General features: G+C 37.1%; 1 protein-coding gene across 3 annotated transcripts in view; it reads right to left on the bottom strand.

Moving 5' to 3' along the window:
- clstn3 (calsyntenin 3) overlaps positions 1-16,232 on the bottom strand; it is a 51,703-nt gene that overhangs the window by 32,208 nt on the left and 3,263 nt on the right. Inside the window, exons 3-13 of one of the 3 annotated variants that reach the window (XM_077526887.1) lie at positions 13,463-13,569; positions 12,158-12,251; positions 11,914-11,951; positions 10,902-11,080; positions 10,703-10,811; positions 10,529-10,615; positions 9,103-9,266; positions 7,508-7,655; positions 7,071-7,226; positions 3,918-4,048; positions 1,617-3,630 (exon numbers count right to left, since the gene is read on the bottom strand). In XM_077526887.1, the coding sequence (XP_077383013.1) occupies positions 3,929-4,048; positions 7,071-7,226; positions 7,508-7,655; positions 9,103-9,266; positions 10,529-10,615; positions 10,703-10,811; positions 10,902-11,080; positions 11,914-11,951; positions 12,158-12,251; positions 13,463-13,569 (1,202 nt within the window). In that variant the 3' untranslated portion in view covers positions 1,617-3,630; positions 3,918-3,928. Of the gene's footprint in view, positions 1-339; positions 407-1,172; positions 3,631-3,917; positions 6,317-7,070; positions 7,227-7,507; positions 7,656-9,102; positions 9,267-10,528; positions 10,616-10,702; positions 10,812-10,901; positions 11,081-11,913; positions 11,952-12,157; positions 12,252-13,462; positions 13,570-16,232 lie in introns of those variants that run through there. The other 2 variants (XM_077526885.1, XM_077526886.1) reach the window with 2 other exon arrangements.

The following is a 16,232-nucleotide window of genomic DNA, read 5'->3' on the forward strand; positions in this document are numbered from 1 at the left end:
ATTCATCCATTTTTTTTTGTCATCATTAGCATCCCAACTGAGGTGGAGCCCATCCCAGCTGACTCCGAACAAGAGGCCGAGTACACCTTGGACTGGTCGCCAGCCAATCCCGGTAATAAATTGTGCAATGAAAATCTCTCCTGACAGTGTCCAACAAAAAAAAAACAACTTAATCATCATTTGCAAAGCCTTCAATTTCTGTATTGGGTGACTGCACAGGTGTACCTAATGCAGTGGCAAAACATCAAAAACGAGCTAAAAAAAAACAAACAAACAAAAAAACACAGAGAACACAACACGTCAACATGAGCAGTCTATCGATCCGGACGAGTAACTGACCTTTGTTGCCACTGGCAACGGAAGTCAAGCAAAGGAAGAGGAAGGAGAGACATTTCATTGTGTCCATCTGGGGGAGCAGAGGTGTAGAAAAAAAAGGGGGGGGGGTGAGGTTAGGATGGGAGGGGGTGGAGTCATGCAACAACAATTCATTAGCACTCCAGAAGAAGAATCACAGAGGTTAAAAAAAGAAGAGAAAAAAAAAGAAGACATGCAAGGAACAAACGTATCGATTGCCAATGCACGAATCTAATAAATGATTCATATGGGAAGGTTTTACTTTTGAACATTTGTCCCTGCTTATAGACACAGAACACCTCCGGTAGACAATTTTTCATGTTCGGAAATACATACTGTAAATGACGATTATGTGGTCAAGTCAACACATACCTGTACTGCATTTATAAATAGCAAAAAAAAAAAAAAGCTTAATTTTTGCAGCGGTCAGTTCGTGCCACTGCACTAAATGGGCAAAACTGCGCGTGAGTGTGTCAAGTGGGTGTTTTCCTGCCTTTTAATTGTGGTTTGCCAGCTTGTGGCCGGAGCTGAAAAATGACTCCTCAGGGGGAGGATGGGATGGAAACGGGAATGAAGGGATGTCCGCCTCATAAGCAACATTCTATACATTACTGTACCACATATTGACGTCCATAAGGGGCCTCGTGGACGTGACAATGCATGTGTTCCCTTCCCCACTTTGCAATGCGACACGAGCGCGTCGATAGTGACACACATCGGAAGAGCAAGACGAGGCTTCAATAATGGCTGCCCAGTTAAAAGTAAGGTGAAATGTCGCAGCAAGCGTGAGCACGATGATGACGAAGTGGTGACATTACCGTGTCGGCTGCAGCAGTGATGCCTGCTCGGTACCCGCTGCCTTTTTTTTTTTTTTTTTTTTTCTTAGCTTCGCAGCATCCGCCTCTCACGCTTCTCGTCTCCCCGCGAACACGTCCTCGTCCTCGGCTACAGCGGGTCCCGAAGCTCCCGGTGGTAGTGGAAGGAGCTGGATGGTCGGGGAGGGGGGAATAACAAGAGATTCGGTGTGTAAACTGGAGCGGTGCCCTTGTTTTCTCGTCTGTGGAGAAGGAAGGAGAGACTGAGTGGGAATGTTACGCTGGCGTCCCCCCCTCCTCCTCCACCCCTCCCTCGGCGTGCGTTAACCCGCCCACACTGCGTCCTTCTCCGGCTACGTCCTCCCCCAGCAGATTGGTGGTGCTCCGGGTCTTTTTTTTTCTTTTTCTTCTTTTCTTCTTAAATCATCTAAAACAATCACGTCGTAATGTGTTAACATAAACAAATGTGCATTTAATTAATCTCATCGATACATTTTTTTTTTCTGACAACTGCAAAATGACGTCATAGAAGAAGGCAACAGGACCATCTCAGTTTTGAAATGCAGCACTTTTTTTTTCTTTTTTTTTTTTTTAAATTATTCAACATTAGAAAAATTGTATTTTAAAAAAAATCACATTCCCCACATGGATGTCCCTTTTTTTTCCTTTTTTAAAATTTTTGTACATTTGGTAGGAATAAGGCATAAAATAAAAAGAAACCCCTTGAAATTGTCATTAATTTAAAAAAAAAAAAAAAGATGGACAGGCAGTTGCTACAGGCAGTCCCTGCAGGGTGGGATGATGATGATGAGATGCATCACCAGCTGAGGCAGCACAGGTGAAGCAATGTTCCTCAGCAGCTGCTTCACCACGAGTTAACTGTTCCTCCAAAAAATAAAAAAAATAAAAAAAATAAAATAAAAAATGGAGGCGACTTAAAGTAATAACTTTCATTTGCACAACACAACTGAAGGGAGCGGCAACATTGAAGTCAAAGAAAGAACATCCATAGACAGGTGGCAAGAGTCATTTCCTTATTCCAAACTGCAAAACATTTCCATTGAACTATAAAATCAAGTCTTTCTCGTCAGCACAAATTACAAGCAAATTGAACAGTAAAAACATTCATGAACAAAAAAAAAAAAAAAAGGCAATGTTGAGTCGGGGGTGAATATGTTTATGTTCAGTAGCTCGTTATTAAAGCGAGTCCACCCCTCACATTTTTGGAAATATTTTTTTAAAATCTTTTCTTTGGACGGCGAAATGACACTTATACTGTATAAAAGTAGGTCAAACTTTTGGACATTTTCACTTTTGTTGCCGGTGATTTTGACTCAATGTGTTGAGTGACGATTGTGTAATCCGTTGGCAACAAAAGTGAGTACACCCCTATGGGTGATGAGTTATTGTGTGCGGACAGCAAATTTATATCAAAGTACTGGTCATGTGTTTGACGTTTTCACTGAGGGGTGTACTCACTTTTGTTGCCAGTGGTTTAGTGTTCCGTTTTTTTTTTTTTTTTTACAGCAGTTCTGCAAATGTTTACAGGTTTTTTTGTTTGTTTTTTTGTTATTTTAAGGGGACAGAAAATTTATACTGTTTAAAAAAAAAAAAAAAACAAAAACAAAAAAAAACCTGACAGCTAGTCCAAACTACTGGCAGCAAAAGTGAGCACACCCCTAAGTCTGATGAGTTATTTGGCGTAGTTGTCCCATGAATCGATATAAAATATACCGGTAACAAAAAATAAAAATAAAAAAATAAAAAAAATAAAAGAGGGGTGTCCTCACTTTTGTAAGATACTGCATCATGCATGTCTTGCAGTGCTTTTGTTGACGTCGCAAATCGACAGCCCAACATTTCAACTGTTTGTTCTTCCAAGCGTTCAGCGGCAGTATTTTTTTTATGGTTACATTCCAAAAGTGCATCGACACCTCGCTTCCACATCACGTGAAGCTTTGCTAATGCTGCTGTTTGGAGACTGAGACTCTAATAATCATGAAAAAAAAATGACAAGGAAATATTATTATTATGGGCCAACAACAGGTTCCAAACCCGTGACTGCTGAGTGCAAATCGTATATGTCTCACAGAGGATTCAACTCATTCACTGCCATTGACGGAAAAAGACGTCAAATGATGCAGTTTTGCTGGACTGGCAGTGAATGTGTTTAAAAAAAAAATAAAAAATAACAATAAAAAATAAAAAAAATCATACAGGAAGTTGCCCCCTGACGCGCTCCCCAGTTAGCCCGTGTGGCACAAATGGTCATTTTTTCCTGTAAACATTTCTCCAAAAATGTTTATAAAAGCTTCCTTACTTTTTTTTTTTTTACACAAAAATATATAGAGATTTATTTTCACATGGACATACGTATATATTATATATACTTAAAGGCCTTAAAATATTTTCTTTCCACTCCTTTTGAAAGTCACAGTTCCCTTCGGCGGATCATTTTGACCTGCAAAAAGGAAGCAGAGAGACACTTGAACATACTTTTTTTTTTTTTTTTAAAGTCAACAGAGTACATAAAATTAAAGTGATACTTCCTTATTTAGCCATTTTTGGCAGCCAAACAAATATTTTGCCATATAATAAATTTGATATTTTCATTATTTATCATGTACAATTAGTACCTTTAAAAAGCACATTTTGCAACTTGCTGTCGACTGAAAATGACATCACAAGGGCTCAGGTAATTCTTTGGCTTTTTTTTTTTTTTTGAAGACAAACTGTACATCTACGTACCAAGCCGTCGTTTAATCCTGTTTTTGCGTGCTGCGTTCTTTCTTAGGCACCAGCGCCTTCCGTAGGTACGGCATGATTAAAAAGGCTACGAGGAAGAAGATGTGACCGCAAAAGTACACCGAGAAGTACACCTGCAACACACAAAAAAAAAGTGGAGACCGTCATCGTCAGGACGTACACATTCAGAATCATCGGGGAAAATATTAAAAATAAATAAATACAAAAAAATAGACAAACTGATATACGGTTGACACACCAGCTCCTTCAAATCATCAGTACGACACTAATATTAGTTCTTTACAGAGGATAAAGACTATATGACTCACAGTACTATTTTGTCTTTCTACATGTATTACTCCGATATAGATGCAATTTATTTAGTGCTAGCATTAAGCTAGTGGACTAAAAGGCTAAGATATACGCAAAATAAAATAAATAAATAATACAAATTAAATTTGCAAATCAAACAATGAAGCTTGTATCTAAAAATTCAGCCCATTTAAACTTTTTTGTTTGTTATCCAGTGTAAATTTTTTTCAAGTACTGTACTTGACTACTCCAATATTACTCCAATATTTAGTGCTAGCATTCAGCTAGCGGACTAAAAGGCGAAGATATATGCAAAACATAAATTAAATATACAAATCAAACACAATGAAGCTTGTATATAAAAATTCAGCCCATTTAAACTTTTTTTTGTTCGTAATCCAATGTAATTTTTTTTTCAAGTATTGTACGTTTGTATTCAAGTTTTAAGTACAATACACAGCATAATCTTTATGAACTGTTTGTTGATAAACATCGAAGTACTTTGTACAATTTTTATTATTTAATACACGTAATATGCTTCAATTGACACTTTCAAACTGTGCATAATTTTACAGTGGCATCGAATAATCCCTATTTTAGTGAATACTATATTCCAGTAAAAATCCCTACATACACAGTACAAATTGACTGTAGATGCAGTTGATGAAGTTGGCGGCCAAGGACTACTTTTGTCTAATTGAAGGTCCTCAATTCAAACACTCCTTAGCAACATGATGTCATCAGATTTTGTGTTTTTTTTTTCAAATGAATAATGGAGGAAAGTTTCCATCAAACCAAAAAAAAAAAACCACATCAGTGATGAGGTGTGATTTTCTCCTGCCACCCAGAATATCGAGAGGAAGAAAGTGAACGAACGTCGTAACAGGCAGTAAAAGGTGCTACAGCTCAAGAGAATGTTTCATTGTTATTTCGAATCAAGTGCCATATTCATCACCTGCCTCCAATTCCCATGGCAACACCTCCACTTCCTCTGTTGGAAACGGAAAACGCTGTTTCACAAACTATTTCTGTTCTACGTCTTCACAAACAAGTCCCAGTAGGACCCGTGCCAATTAACCATCTCGTGTTCGCCACTAATGTCTTCAACTTCCCTTCCTAATTTCATAATGCATTATGACATTTTAAAAACGGGGGCTGGGAACCTTTCTCCTATTAGCGACCGAAGCCGCTAAAGCCATAATCAATTTATGAGGCGACAGTTGAACAAATGTTTACTCTTATATGCTGGCTAATATGGGTATTTGTAGCGTAGATGTATTTTTAATTACTGCTCCTCTGAGGTCGTATTTGTAGAATTGCACGTTGAGCCGGATCAACGAGGCCGCGCGGGCAGCAGCTTCCCAACCTTTTTGGAAAAACAGCTTCACAGCCAGCTGGAAGGTGCAACTGGCTGCTGATAAGGAGACGAGCGGATCTGTTGTCGCCGTGGGGACCTGGAAAATATCTCATTTAGTGGCCGATTATATCGGTGGGACCAGGAAGGACAGCTTTCACGTACAGCTAGTGTGGTTAATTGAAGCTCAAGACCAACACGATGTTGTGTTCAATGATTATACATACAAATCAAATCTTCAAAATCAAAGTTATAAACTCTCTTCTTACACTAGGAAAAAAACAAAAGTTTAATTCTGGTAGTCGTTTTTCCCAGTGGACTCACAAACTGAGCTGATCTCATATCTAAAACGGGGCACTGATGTCATCTACTGGTGGTTGTTCGTCAGCAAAGTTGTTGCCATACTTGAAATTTATAGTGGACATCCGTCCTCATTGAGAAAATGTAATTGGCAATTCTTTCAGCTATTATTATTATTACAGCCACATCGAAAATAAAAGATCGTGACACCTATAGGGGCCGTTGTATTAATGTAACATCACAATTTTATTTTTGAAAATATATTACTTAATTCTCGTAATATCATTAAATGATAACATATAAAAAAATTTGCTAGGAATATTACAACTTTAACATAAAAAATAGACTTTTTCATCAAAAATATGTAACTTTTTGTTCTAAAATAAATAAATAAATAAAACTACCTTCACATAAAAATAAAATAAAAAAAAATAATGTAAAAAAAATCAGGCTTTGCCATCAAAAATATTAAACTTTTTTTCTCTAAAAAATATAAAACATTTTTGTTGAAAATTTGACCCTTCTTATATCACTAAAATACACAACTGTTTTCTCAAAAATATACAATTTAACTTCTGCAAGATTACAACTTCAGAATCAGAATTTTAGGACTTTTTTTTTTTTTTAATATCCAAAATATCCAAACCTTTTTTTTTTTTTTTTTTTTTTTTTTTTTTTTTTTTTTTTAACTTTACCCATGCAGAATTGCCACTTAAAAAAAAAAAAACAAAGACAAAAAAAACAATTCTCATAAATTTACCACTTTATTTTCTTATTATAACCTTAATCAAGGTTATGCTGATAATTATTTTTCTCATATTATTACAAATCTAAACTTGAGATACATGTTTTTTAAATATTCAACTTTTTTTTTTATTGAAAATTAAAATTTTATTCTCATATTACAACAATCCAAATATATATAGCTATTACAAGTTTAACCTTGAAACATGTTCTCTTGAAAATATAAAACCTTTTACTTAGAAAATATGCACGTCAATACTTTTAAAAACTCCAATTTTAATCTTGCTGCATGTTTTGTTTTTCTTGTCATTTTGGCGGCCCAAATAATTAAAACAACAACAACAAAACACTGCATATGAAGACACATTATGATCAGACTCTTTTGCCATAGCACAACTTAAGTCATCTTTTAATCTTAATATCTGTTTTGTTTTTTTTCCATGTACCTTGAGCCATTTGTCGTAGGTGAAGATGCAGAAGGGCACGAGCGCGTAGCCCATGAAGAGCCAGTGGATGAACTGCTGGATGACGTAGATGAGCGGGTAAAGTGGCCCGTTGGCCAAATCAGTCAGCATTGGACTGTCCCGCACCAACGCCTGATACTGTCACACAAACAACATGCACACCATTAACGACTTTGTCTCCTCTGAAAGTGGACCGCTGCCAAATTAAGACCGGAGTCAATATTTAATAATCGGCGTGTTTAACAGCGAGGTTCCGTTGGATCAATATGCTTTAGTCACTTAAGAACAAGAAGCAGAAGTCTGTTCATTAAAAAAAGGTTGAGCGGGTTGAAATGAGGCAAACACGGACAATGATTACTTGAAGCGTCCGCGGACGAGATGAGTCATCCGCTGACGGTTTGATATGAATGATAATATACCTGTCGCTCAACGGTGATGATGAAGAACTCCATGAAGAAGCACATGAGGTATCCCGAGTGAAGACCGTGCCACATGGTCAAGAAGAGCAAAGTGGACACGTGCGAGAGCGTCTTGTTGCCCAAGAACTTCAGACGTTTAAACACTTGCCTGGAAGACCAAAAAAACTAATTAGATAGGCTACTTTTTAAATAATATTTAAATCTCAACTTATGACTTATTTTCTACATTCTTGCATTTATTTAAAAAACAAAACAAAACTTGTCTACGCACTTCAAAAATTTCGCTTTGTTCTTGTTTTGTTACTTTATTCTTTTACTGCACAACCGATATTTATGTTTTTATGTACAGCACTTTGCATTACAGCGATGCCTGTTCTTAACTCATTCACTCGCAGCCATTTTCACAGAATCAGTCCTGTTCGCTCCCGGCTGTTTTACTCAATTTTGACTGATTTTGTAAGGTCCACAGAATATTGTGTTCAATTGCTATAAAAGCATGGAAACTACCAAAAGAAAGATTAAAGTCTCTTCTTTCATCAGGAAAAAAAAGTATTTTCCTATCTGTTTCCGTTTTGCAGAAATTAGCATCAGAAGAGAGCTAAGTTTCATCAGTTTTCACAAATCTATTTAAAATTGTAAGTAATTTAGCTTTTTTTCTAGATGGCCCTGGTTGATCTCCTTTGTTCTGCTGCCACCTGCTGGCTGTTTGTGTAATAACTACCATTTCTGCAACCGTTCTTTGCAGTTGAGAGACTGCGTCAAAGCCTTCAGTATGCTCTAGCATAGTAAAACAAAAAAAACAAAAACAACGTATAATACGTCTTTGGGACACTTAAAACATAAAAAAAAAAAAAAAAAAGTATTTACACGTTATTGGGAGCAAATGAGTTAAAGCGCTTTATAAAGTTGAGTTAAGACAAAATAAATTAGTAAATAATAAAGTAAATATAACCATAAAATATACACATATAGATGAAATAACTAAAAATAAAATAAACAAGTATAATAAATAAAAAATAATGTCGTAGAGGAAACTTCAAATATGTCTACTCAATGTTTCTTCCTTTTTCCTCCCTAAATAGTTTTTTTTAAATACCAGTTTTTCCTTGCCCACCTGGAGTGTATAAACAAGGAGATTTCATTGATTTATTTTTTAACGGTGGGCCCGTGAAGTCCTTTGAGACTCTTTTGTGATTATGAAATACATACATAAAGTTGACTTCGACTTGATCCATGCCTGCTAATTGGGCCCAGTAGTGTTTTTTTAGCGCAACTCAGTGATTTATGACTAACGTTTAATTGCATACTGGTAGGCCAAAAAGCGGCATCAGTCCTGCAAAGAACGTTTTTAGTTGAACACAGTCACTCCTCCTTAAAAATGCAAAATAAATATTGAAAAGTCTCTCCATGCTTGCACCTGTCCCGTCTTGCATAATGTCCTTACATGTTCTGATAAAAAGAGCGGCTGGAATGTGACTATTAATGAGTTCCTTTTTGAAGCGCCGCCGCCGCCGCCGCCGCGTCGGCTTCATCCATATTTCAGCTATCAGCAACGTTAAATAATTCACTTTTTCTTTACCGGGTGTCGCACTAACCTGGCGGCCCAGGCGTTGGTGTTGATGTTAAAGGAGGCGATGGTTCCGTCAAAGAGGGGCGTGGTCTCGAACAGCCACACCTTCATGTTGGCGCACGCGTCCCACTGGGGCTCGCCGTCCCTCACGCCGTTGTAGCCGAGCCCGGTCAAGATGCACACGCCCTCCTGCAAAAAAACATCAGCAGCGATGTGTCAGTGTGCCATCTAATCTTGTCTTTTATCCAAATTTCAAATAATATGCAATTGCTCCTCCAATTTGTTTTATCAAAGTTGTCTGTGTGTCTTTCTCGTAATCGTAACTACTAATTTGATCTGACCAATATCATAAACTAATAATTATGGTACGTTTTTTATTGGATAGTGACAAATGTTTTGCTTTAAAGGGGTAGTCAACCTTAACCTTAAACATTCCTTGATAAGAATACGTTATATGTGACCTCGCTAAGTCCAAACATGACATTCTAATTAATATTACATTTGTGGAATATGAATTAAGAAGCAAAATCCAGCCATTTTTATACATCTCAGTGGAAGCCATTTTGCCAGTTGATGTCGATTGAAGATGACATCACAGTTGCTCAGGGCTCAGGCAACAACCAATCACAGCTCACCTGTTTTTTTGAAGCTGCGCTGTGATTGGTTGTTACCTGAGACACATTTATGTCATCTTCAGTTAAGATGGACAAAAGCTGAAATTTGCTGCTTAAATCATATTCCACTATGAATATTAACCGTAATACCCAATAATATGTTATATGTGACCTCACTAGTCCAAACTTGACATTCTGACTAATATTACATTTGTGGAATATGAGTTATGAAGCAAAATCCAGCCATTTTTATTCATCTGAGGCGGCGGCCATTTTGCCACATGCTGTCAACTGAAGATGACATCACAGTTGTTTAGGTCTCAGCTAACAACCAATCACAGAGCTCAGCTTCAGAAAGCAGGTGAGCAGTGATTGGTTGTTGCCTGAGCCCTGAGCAACTGTGATGTCATCTTCAGTTGACAGCAAGTGACAAAATGTCCGCCTTCTGATATTGATAAAAAAAATACTGGGTTTTGCTGCTTAACTCATATTCCATTCGCGGAATATTAAACAAAATACCGTATTTAGATTTATGGGCCTCCATAGAAAAACATTATTGTCCCCCCCCAAAAAAAAAAAAAAAAAATGGGGCTAACTAATGAATATTTTGCTGTTCAGCTCCTATAGATAACAGAAATTACAGATGATGTGTATTAAAAAGTTCAAATTAAGTTCACATGTAAAAATTATAGTGTATTTTAGGTTCATTCAGAAATGTCACCCAAAAACCAAATATAAGTTTTAAAAAATATATATATTGCATTCAGTCTCATTTAAAAAAAATAAATAAATAAATAAATAAAATAAAAAAACATGCAGATGGTCGTTCACACTTACGGCTATGAGCCAGCAGCAGACATATTTATACAATATGATTTTAGCCCAAATCATAATGAATATGCAGCGAAACCAGAATGGATGAGCCTGTGGAGAAAACACAAAAGTAACACAAGCGAAACAAAAAAACCCGAAAGCTCGTCTTAAAAAAAAAATCGAAACTCCAACACTCACGTCATACTCATCCGACAAGAAGTAGCTCTCTTGGTAATGCGGACTAAATATTGCAAATATGACCAGAAAGAGAAAACCCAGAGAGAATCTCTTCACGGCTGGTACCACGCTGGAAGAGGGATAAAAACATAAAAAAAAAAAAAAAAAGGTGGATGGGAAGATGAAGTTCTCCACCTGCTAGCAACTTCTCCTCTCTAACCTGTTCGGAGGCTTTCCCGGGCGGTCGCTGAGCTCCCCCGCCACCAGCTTCTGGTAGCTGCGCAGCGTGAACTGCGGGCCCACCAGGAAGCCGCCGTAGAAGTAAGCGAAGCCGAGCACCTCCAGCAGCGAGGGCACGCGCGGCACGGCCGAGCTCTTCTGCTGTGCGCTCAGCTCCGCCTAACCGTCGAGGATTGGACGTTAGCACAGGAACATTTGGCCGCAATTGCAACATGGCTGCGTGAAATCCGCATTTCGTTCAGGAATGAGTCAAGATTCTATCAAACTAAGAACGCAACTGATGTGCAAGTAAAACAGGGCAGTCATTGTTTTCAATTTTCAGTCAGTGAACTGCACTTACTGGTCAGAACATTAGGTACACACGCATAATCCAATATGATGCTAAATTTAACACTGCGTTCATTAACTCATTCAAACCCAAAAACGTTTTTTAATACTTTGTCCTTCACTCCCAAAAACATATTCACACTTTTTTTTTTTTTTTTATGCAAGAGCATACAGAAGGCTTTGATGCAGCTTCTGACAGGAAGAGGTGGCTTAAAGCAATTGTAGTTATTACAAAAAATAGCCAACAGGTCGCAGCAGTGTATTAGAAATCAGCCAGGGTCATTTTGCAACAAGCCCGCTCCCATTCAACACAAGTTTGAATATGGCTGCTGAACTCTGAACACAGCCACATCCCATTATAGATGGGTGTGCACACTTACGCAACCACATGATTATATTATTTCTCAATAAATAAATTTAATATTTGATTGCAATGGTGAAGTTGAGTGATGTCAACAATGGATAAAGTTTTGTAACAAGTTATCTTGGGTTCATTTATTTATCTCACAAAAATCCGGGCATATGTGGAACCTCATCGCTACATGAACGTCTCTTACGGGTGTACCTAATGCAGTGGCCGGCGAGTGCGTTGCGTGGAGAAGACAAACAAAAAAAAAAAGCAGAAAGAAAGAAAGAAAGAAAAGCAACGACATCAACCAACTCACTGGTTCTTTGCCGCCGTCATAGTAATCAAATGCCAAACCTGAAATCAGAAAGCGTAAAAACAAACAAACAAACGGGCATAAGAAACCGTGTTAAGGTGACTTAATGAATGAAATCATGACCTTTAAGCAAGGACGTGGCAGCGTGCACGAGCGGTTAATGGCCGTGATAAAAAGCGCTGATAGACGGCGGTTGTAAAAAATTCAACGCGCAACGGTTGGACGTGCTTCGGCCGGATGAGGTTACCGATGAGTTTGAGCGCGAGGACGCAGTGAGGCATCGTCCACTTGATGTCGTACTCTTCCGTCGCTGTGAAGTAATAGCCTGACAGCAGGTATATCTGCAGGTGAAAAAAAAATAAAAAATACATAAACATAATGATTGGGAAACAAAACAGCACTTTAAGCTTAACAAGTTCAAACAAACGTGACGACAAAAGAAATTTGAGCAGATGTTAAAAACTCAATCACCTCAATTAAAACGTCGTACCAATCAAAACGAGTTACTCATTAACAGGTGATAGCGATTACAATGGTGGAAAGGAACATCGAGTCAAGACGGGAGAAACAACGAGGAAGAAAATGAGGACTTTCACCCCTGAAAATATTCAACCAGATGCGCAAAAAGTCTTGAGATGCCTCTTAATGATTTCATCAAGTAGAAAGCAGCTTTTAAAAGTGAGCGTCTGCTGCAGAAAAAAAAAAAAAAAAAAAAAAAAAGCAACAAATCTGCAAGTTGCTCCCAATTACATTGTAAAAGCAAAATGGATGCATTTTAGTTATTCTGATGAAAGACCAATAAATAATGCATATTAGAAGTCGTAATACACAATATGGAATTAGTTTGTAAATGAGAATTAGTTTGTAAACATTTGTACCTGGTTAAATGAAGGTTATAAAGGGATACTTGACTCATTGAGCTATTTTCAGCGTTAAAAAGATAATATTTTGTCTATAATTAATTTGGTAACTTCATTATTTTTCATGTACAATTACTACCTTTAAAACATTATGTATGATGCAGTTTTACATATTATTATTATTATTATTATTATTAGTATTAATTTTTTTTAATGATTTATTTTAAGGGATACTTGACTCATTGAACAATTTTCAGCAGTGAAGTGAATATTTTGTCCAGAATTAATTTGATAACTTCATTATTTTTCATTTACAATTGATACCTTTAAAAAGTAATTTTTGTACTTGTTGTCGACTGATGATGACATCACCTGTGCCAAGGAACTATGGTAACGACCAATCATGGCTCACCTGTTTTCCGGGTTTGGTGAGCCATGATTGGTCGTTACCGACTTCCTCAGCACAGGTGATGTCATCATCAGTTGACAGCAAGTAGAAAAATGACTTTTTAAAAGGTACTAATTGTACATGAGAAATAATGAAGTTAAACATTATTTATATACAAAAATCTTAACTTTTTACTGCTGAAAATGGCTCAATGAGTTTAGTATTCCTTTAAGTATTGGTGCTTGTATAAATTATTTTTTTTTTTTTTACATAAACAAGACATGCACGCACGAGGACGTCTCACCATTTGAAAGATGAAGCTGCTCAGGATGGCCGTGACGGTCCTTCCCATGAGCCTCAGCATCAGGAACTGCACAAGGACGCATACTGCCGAGTGATAGATCTGGGAACCTGTCGGAACAAAAAAAAAAGAAAAAAAAAAACCAGCTCAATTGGACTTGTTGGATTCGAAAGTGTTCCGCTTACTTCTTTCTAACAAGTGAGGGATGATGATGATGATGATGATGAGCTATCAGACACACTTCATTGGTGCAACAAGCTTTTCAAGTCTTACACAAGGAAGCGAGATTAGGCAACAGACCTGCTGTGAGATCCAAAGTGTAGCCACAAAAGAATCAATGAGGGGAAAAGAAAAAAAAAAAGAGAGAGAAAGGATCAATGTTAACACTCGTGAAAAAGTCAATCCAACGTTTTAGAAGGCATTGCACAAATGTTTTTTTTTTTCCTGTGACGCCACCACAGAAAGTCACCATGGTTAGCAAAGAGGAACCCACTTGCACTATATGTGGGTCTGTTCAGGCTGATAATTTTTTTGGGGAAAAAAAAAAGCTATGCATGATAACAGTAAGCTGTGATAAATCCCAACAGTAATTCCTGTCTTATGCATATTTGCCACAATGTCAGGCATCGGGTCAGAAAAGCAACTCCGCCGAGGCTGCTCAGCACAAAATAAGTCGCGGGGGGGGGGGGGAACTTTTTTTTTTAAACTAAATACTACGCTACTATATTCCAATGTTGGCCATGATGTTAGTACATGAAGAGTTGATTTTTTTTTTAGGTGGCACTTTGTGTAAAATAAATAAATAAATAAATAAATAAATAAATAAATAAATAAATACCTTGCATTCTCTTTCTAATGCTTAGCAAAATTAATTGATATTAAAAGTAAACTTGTGTGACAATAGCCTGTGAATACGTTAATAACAGTTGTAAGAAGGCCAGTGTGAATTTTATAATTGATCCCTAATTTTTTTTTTATTGAAATGACAACGACTTAACCAGCGTAAATCAACCAAAGTGACGTTAAAAAAAAAAAAAAAAACGCATTGTGATTTTTGGTAGTGATGCATTGCAGCTGTAAAGACAAGTGAAAATGAACGACATCTGTGCGGAAAACCATGACTCAGAAATGTGGGGGGGTAATCAACAATACCACATGACTCATGTACATGACATAAATCAGCACCAATTACATTATTATTTTGATTGCATCCAATCCAGGTTACACTGAGAAAATTGCATTATTGCTTTTGTTTGCCGTCTCTTCACTCGCGCGCTAATCCACAAATGGGTTACTGTAAGCAGCCCGAGGAGTTTTGCTCCATAAATAACTTGAGTTTGTCGAAAAACCTTTCAACTCGCACTCAAGCGAGACTGCTTTGCATGCAAATAAGACCCAAAATGCACACCGGTGGCCTCAGGTGGTGAGCCACCGCTAGGAGAACCGGCAAGATCAGCCCGCGGAAATGTTAATCCCAAATCTCGCATGCAAAAAAAAAAAAAAAAAGGGAAAAAAATAAATAGACCCTCTCATGAGCCCAGAGATATTCTCAAGACAGAGGTGAGAAACTGATTTTGAAAATCCACTGAAGAGGCACGAGTGGTGATAAAGTTGTGATTCTTATCCACACATTTGCATATTGACGGCCTTAATGCAATTAGAATTGGATTTGAGCTCTCCCTCTCACAAAAATGTTTCATGTGTTAAAAACTTCCTCAAACTTTTTGGTGGGCTGTTAATGGCGAGGAGGTCTTGAGCAGTTGTCTGCCTCGGGCCAGTTCGGAATCCAGCAGCGAAGTTGAGAACATTTTTGTTTGCCATGAGCTAAAAGTGAAGGCAATTATAAGAGGTCGAGACTCCAAACTGTTTGCTGATGCGTTTATCATGCGGTGCGGGGTTTACTAATTGGCTGATTTTTCCTCACTGACCTGCTTGGAAACACTGGCCTATCCGTGCTTCATACGAACTATGTCAAGCATAAAAAAAAAAGTAAGCGGACGGACGAATATGTGCGATATGAATAAACATGTAAACCGAACGTATGGCGTTCCACAGGGTTCAATTCTGGGGCTTCTGCTGTTTTGATTGTATCTGCTGCTTTTGCGCTCCATCTTAAGAGAAAAAAACAAAACAAACGATGGTTGTTTGAAAGTGCTTGATACCCTATACCAATGTCTTGAATTTAAAGAAAAGAAAAAGAAGGGAAAAAAAAGACATTTTATTTTTTTATTTTTCAATAAATACATCCATTTAAGTGCTGTGGATTGCTTCGAGAAACACGAAAGACTGCTAATTGCTAAATTGTGCACTTCATCTAGGGCTGTACAATTATGAAGAAAATATTAATCCCGATTAATTTGGTAGTAACTGCAATCACGATTAGGACAATCACTTGTTTTTTGGTGCAAAACAAGGAAATGTTTAAGCATTTAAAAATATTAAGACCAATTTAAAAAAAATAGACTATAATTATGTAAGTTCCTTTTGGACCAAACTGAATTTATAATAATACATATTTATAATAATATTTATTTATTTATTTTTATTTTGACAAAAATGTGAAGTTGGAGTACAGCTTGTGCACTGTGCAGTAGGATGATCTTTTTCTTTTGGTGTACAAAACAAGAAAATGTTTACACATTTAAAAATATTAAGACCACTTGAAAAAAAATTGAATCACTATAATTATGCAAGTTCCTTTTGAACCAAACAGAATTTATAATAATATATATTTATAATAATATGTATTTATTTATTTATGTTAGCAAAAACT

Source organism: Festucalex cinctus, chromosome 7 (assembly GCF_051991245.1).
Source record: "Festucalex cinctus isolate MCC-2025b chromosome 7, RoL_Fcin_1.0, whole genome shotgun sequence".
Classification (NCBI taxonomy): domain Eukaryota; kingdom Metazoa; phylum Chordata; class Actinopteri; order Syngnathiformes; family Syngnathidae; genus Festucalex; species Festucalex cinctus.